General features: G+C 39.5%; 1 protein-coding gene across 1 annotated transcript in view; it reads right to left on the reverse strand.

The window, feature by feature from the left end:
* Window positions 1-1,012, reverse strand: part of TRIQK (triple QxxK/R motif containing) — a 45,525-nt gene extending 44,513 nt beyond the window's left edge. Inside the window, exon 1 of the mRNA XM_009078245.1 lies at window positions 935-1,012. Coding sequence (XP_009076493.1) covers window positions 935-995 — 61 coding nt within the window. The 5' untranslated portion in view covers window positions 996-1,012. The remainder of the gene's footprint in view (window positions 1-934) is intronic.
* Window positions 1,013-6,000: the final 4,988 nt, after the last annotated feature.

Here is a 6,000-nt window from a genome sequence, read left to right on the forward strand (position 1 = left end):
GGATTACAAAACATAGACCATTCCACAGCTATCTAAACCAAATAAAATACACAATAATCCCTTACTTTCACCTTTAGGAGAACTTGAAAACACAAACAAATTTAGACATTATAAAAACAAGACTGTTCATATACCCCCAGCTTTTTCACCATGAGAATGTACATCGTAAACAACCTTTTTTTACCAGACACTTACTATTTTCTGCATATTTAAACACAGGTGTGGGTGCTTAGCAACTGTAAAACAATGTCATTTACTTAAATAACTGAGTATAGATTAAGGTAATTCATTTTATTTACGTACTTTTAAAATATTGTGTCTATTTTATAATATTATTGAACTCATAGAGACAAAATCCTTATTTATTGCTTTCAACAATAAGCCACTTATCTTTGCCATTTAAGCAAAGAAATAGGGTTTTGAGTCTGCTATGTATCTGTGTGCATGTGCATACTGTGTATAAATATTACCTACATATGCAACAGGCAAGAGCGAAAAAAAGACCTAAGAAAAGAAATTGTTATGTTTAAAGTATTCCATCAGTGTGAGAATAAACACAGTTATACAACGTAAAGGTCAGTATCATTCAGTGTATCAAAAATTGTTACAGGTGAGGAAGAGTATTTTGTTAGAAATGCCCATATTTTAATTTAGAGACACACAGGAAAATCAGGAAAGTTCAATGGTTCAGAAATATTGTGAAGCCACTTCACTGCAGTACTTCACTAGTATTTCCAAACACAGAGCACAGACTTTATCAAGTTACTCAAAACAATGTCTTCATAAAACGTTTTGCTGAATGAATTCATTACCAGCATAAGCAAAACAAAGTTTTTGAAGAGGAATAACACATTTTGTTACACTAGTTGGTCTACCTGAAAAAAAAGAGATTTTTTCTTTTTTAAGCACACAAACTTTCCTTTTGAACTCTTACCTATTTGTTTCCTGTACTGGTCAACAGGAGTCCTTGATGTAGAGGCATCTTTTCTACCCATCGTTTTCAATCCAAAAATCACTGCCAATATGGGGAAAAAAAAACCAAAACCAACATTATTCCTAATAAGTTACTAAGGAAATCAATTATTTAGCAGAAAAAAACAGTAACAAGCAACATTTACATGACTATACACAGAGATGAGCCTTTCCAGAGTAGAATGAGACACTGGAGCTAATCATCACTATTCTGAAAACTATTAGATACATTCTAAACACACCCTTTTCCCCATTGCATGGGGTTTTAACATTACAGAATGCCTATTAGTTTGAATAAAGATACAGAAAAAAGGAAGGATTTAAACTGACTGCACTGCAATTCAGCATTTGGTACCACTGAATTACATTCCTACATAATCTGTTTCTTTAGTAAACCAGGGAGTGAACAGAGCATTGTGAGCTGCTTCCATTATTGGCAAACACATTTGCATTGCACACAGGAGTCGCAGGCAAGACTAGGCATGTCCTACACACAGGTGTAATTGCTCGGGAAACCCAACCCCAGACACAGCCCTCCAGACACCTTGAGCAAAAGAGAGGAACAGATACCTAAAACACATCAACTCCACACACTCCTACCTTCCTGTCACGGGCTCTAGAGATCTGTGAATGAAAAGAAAGTGAAGAACAAAAATTGAGAGCTGGGGCTGTGTCCATTTTACACCTCTCATCCAAGTTATTCATACTTTAAATCACCTTCAATTGATTTAGGTAAAAACCATCCTGACTCTTGAATGGGTTTCTCATGTTGCACAGCGCATGCAGGTGACACTAGGATTGCACAGGGAACGGCACTATCATTTCATCCAAAGATGCTCTTTTTGGTACTTTGATGCTCCCACACCATCCATGTAACTGAACAAGTGTCATCTGAGTAGTGTTCTAGAAAGTTCCCAATATACATTTTAATGTGCAAAACCTTATAGTCTCATATTCATCCCCTCACAGGGCTGCCACTAAAATTATACAGTAAGATTCTACAAACATGCTCATTTCACCTCTTTTTCCTTAGCCAAGAAATAACTGGCTTTTACAGCCGTGCTTATTGCTCAAAACGGAATCACAGAATGGGTAAAGATGGAAGGGACGCCAGTGGGTTAACTGGTTTAACCTCCCTGCCCAAGCAGGGTCATCCTAGAGCACACTGCACTGAACTACATCCAGATAGTTCTTCAATATCTCCAGTGAGGGAGAATCTAAGACCTATCTGGGCAATCTGTTCCAGTGTGAGATCACCTGCACAATAAAGAAATTCTCATGCTCAGGCAGAACTTCCTGTATATCAGTTTCTGCCCCTTCTATGCTGTCCTATTGCTTGTCACCACTGAGAACAGCCTGGCTCTAATCTCTTGACACCCTTTCTTCACATACTTACAGACATTGACAAGATGTCTCTTCTTCAGCCTGATGAGGCCCAGCTCCCTCAGCCTTTCCTTGTAAGAGAAATGCTCCAGTCACCTAACCATCCTTTTTGCTCTCTGCTGGACCTGCTCCAGGAGCTCCATGTTTCCCTTGTACTGAAGAGCCCAGCACTGGAGACAGTGCTCCAAGATGTGGCATCTCCACGACTGAGCAGAGTGAGCAGAGTGACAAGATCAGCTCCCTCAATCTGCTGGCAGTGCTCTTCCTACTGCACCTGAGGATATCACTGGCCTTCTTGGCCACAAGGGCACTCCTGGCTCATGGACAACTTGTTGCCTACCTGGACCCCCAGGTCATACTACACAGAGCTGCTTCCCAAGAGGTCAGCATCCTTCCTGTACTGGTGCCTGTGGTTATTCTTGCCCAGATGCAGGACCCTGCACTTGCCCTTGTTGAATATAACACTGGGTTTGAACCATTCTGGCTGGGCTGAAGATGTCACTCAACACAGTGATGATACACTGTAGAATCCCAGAAGATAAGGGGCTAATGTGTATGTCGCAAACACCAATAGCTGGATGGCTGTGGAGCCAACCAAGGATTGCAAGTAATAAGAGACAAGAATTGCAGGTAATAACCAAGGATTGTTGGTAATAACATGCTGGGGGAAAAAACAAGATGTGACTAGAGAAGGGGTCCATGTGGAGGTAGGGCAGCACTCTTCTGGGACAAAAATCCTTGTTTTAGTTCCTGGAGATAAGCACAACACAATACAGCCAGCACAAGCACAGGAATGAGGCCAACAAGGGGGCATGGAATATAGGGAAGGACCCTGGACATCCCATCAGCCAGACCTACACTGGAACCAGGACTGGTGACCTCTTTTTCTCTTTCTTTCTTTCTCTCTTTCTCTTCCCTTCTTTTTTCCTTTTTTATCTTACCACTTTATCCAAAACCCATCATCACATGCTTACATAGTAGGTCAGGGACTAACATACCATTTTCCACGCCAAGTGTGTAATTTACTAATAAAACTTTGTGAGTTTCTGTGGACCCTCTGACTTTTGTCATTCCTTTCAACCATGAGCATTTACCAATCTTGGCTTGGAATTTACACTCCCTTCCCCTTAAGGGTGGAACGTCACATAAGCCCCACCATCTGATTGCCTCTACAACAGAGTACCAACATCAAAACCCACACTCATGAGAGGACTGACATTTTCCAGAAGTGTCAGATTTACTGTTCAAGCACAGAACACTCACAGCAGCCAACCCTTGCCTTTTCCCAACTGGCCTTGGCGAGCACAGTGCCAAGGGCAAACTTTGGCTGAATCATCCTGGGTAGCCACAAACTGTCTGCAGATTGTGCACATATGGCCTTGGAGTATCTGCAAGAGTTGTACTTTTCTGCTAGGCATAACCAGCTGTGTTGCAGCAAGACAAGCTTCCCCGGTCTCTGCCAAAGCACACTGTCTGGGAAGCGCAGGCCCTGAAGGCACTAAGATGCCAAACCATGAGCCAAAAACCATGCCACAGCACTGCTGAATGGGCTACTGTTAGCATCCCAAGCTTAAACACCATTCAGCATTATTTCCTTCATAGCTTCAATCAATGTTTAAAATACAGCGGCAGGAATGATCCCACCAGTTATTTGTGCATTTTAAAACCACAGAGTTTATTATCTTGTATTTACCTCCTCTATAACAATTATTGAAATGTGATGTTAAGTGACAAATCCAGGCTCCTCAATTTCATGTGTGGGACATAGTATAAAAGGAACTTAAAATCCGCCAGTGTCAACAACCTTTTTAAAACTTTTTCAGGAATAATAACGAGGTATAGAAGACTGCCACTACTTTTTATCTGACCTGAACATTCAATTATAGTGTTCTAATGTGTCCATACATTGGTTTAATTCACAGACTACTCCCTATTTTATGTAAAACACATAAGCAGTAAACTGTAATCTAGTGGGTTTTGGGGTTTTTTTCCTCTGTATTACGCTTCTCACGAATTCTCTAGACTGAGTTGTATTTCTCACATAACATTCACATAATAATTAGAGTGGAAAATAAAAGTACCACTTGAACTTTCAGCTAATTGAGGAGATAACAGATACATTTTTACACTGCAAAACTAGTTCTTGGCTTTTTTATGCCACTGTTAGAGACTGTTTTGACTTGCCTTTTGCAATTTCAATAGTCTACTAATGTTTTGTAACAAAACATCAGCTGTGAAAGATGTTTTCAGTTTTAGCAGTGCCAATAAAACAGAAGAAGAAAACACAGGCAAAAATTATTTCCTGACTTAATATGAGCCACAGAGACACTTGCATTTGCTCACATGGCTTGGTGTCACTGACTCCCACATCTAGAACCTCGACTCCTCTTTGTTCTTCAAAGGGATGCAGTAATCATCATTCATTTCCACTGCTTTGATGGTTAGATAGCAAACACCCAGGAAACCCATGGAGACATTGGCACACACAGCCGCGATGTCTAATAAGACAGCTATTTGCATAAAAGATCAGCCACAATTTAGAATGTGTTGTGATAAATGTGGAAAGGGAATAACAGATCTATATTAGCACGTACGAAACCGAGATTGTTTTCACAATTTAATTCCTTGGGGATTATGGCTCATCACCTTCTCTTGTAAAGAATCTTGCATTCCCTGAGGAAGCAACTTGCCATGAGCCAGACTTAAACTAAAATATGGATTAATAAGAGGTAATATTTATTATTTATGAGCCTCACTGTAGGAGTGGTTTTCAATGTAACTTTCTGACTGTATTTCCATAAAGGAAAAGCCTGAAACCTTTATGAGTTACAAAATGAATTCTCTCCCTTTTAAATAGCAATGGTCATGCTAGAATAATAGGTCATCTTAACTTTACTGCAAAGTAAATTTGCAATCAGGTCTCTGGTCACTCCACAGTGGAGGATCTGGCTTCTCCTATATTTCTTTGCCAAACCAAAAGGAGAGGCAGCATGCCATGCTGCGTGCACCCCGAGCAGCCTTCAAGTCCCTGGAATTTTAATGACTACATAACCATTTTAAAAAAAACATGTAAAGGAACTTGTCACTGCTCCTTTTACAGGTTACTAAAAATACTTAGAGAGTAATTTCAGATAATTTGAAGGCAACGTGAGCTGTCCTCAACTTTCAAGCTTTTATATAAGATGGCTTTAAGAAAACAAACCAAGTCCCAAACGAATGATTTTTCATTTATTTCTACTTTGGAGATACTACAAGATTAAAACACATCCTTGTTTTTGTGCCACCCTTCACTGGTTTTTCACCCCCTTTCATTTCCCATCTAGTAATTCACCTTTGAATGTTTACACCCTCAGAATAACACAAGATTTTATTTTTCACATTTTATTCCTAAGCACTGACTGATAATAATTAAAACACACAATAAATTGTCTATTATCACCTCCAACTGTCAATAGCATTTTGTGAGATAAAATTCAGTTCTGAATGTCTACTCAAGGTATGGCTACAGGAGTGTTTAAATCCCAACCCACTATTGTATCAACCCCCAAAAAATTGAAGCAATTACTTTAAAGAAATAGAAACATACCGTGAATGACTTCAGAAATACCAATAAAAAATAAGAATAGGGACTATGCAGCAGAAACA

Source organism: Acanthisitta chloris, unplaced genomic scaffold (genome assembly GCF_000695815.1).
Source record: "Acanthisitta chloris isolate BGI_N310 unplaced genomic scaffold, ASM69581v1 scaffold827, whole genome shotgun sequence".
NCBI classification, from domain to species: Eukaryota; Metazoa; Chordata; class Aves; order Passeriformes; family Acanthisittidae; genus Acanthisitta; species Acanthisitta chloris.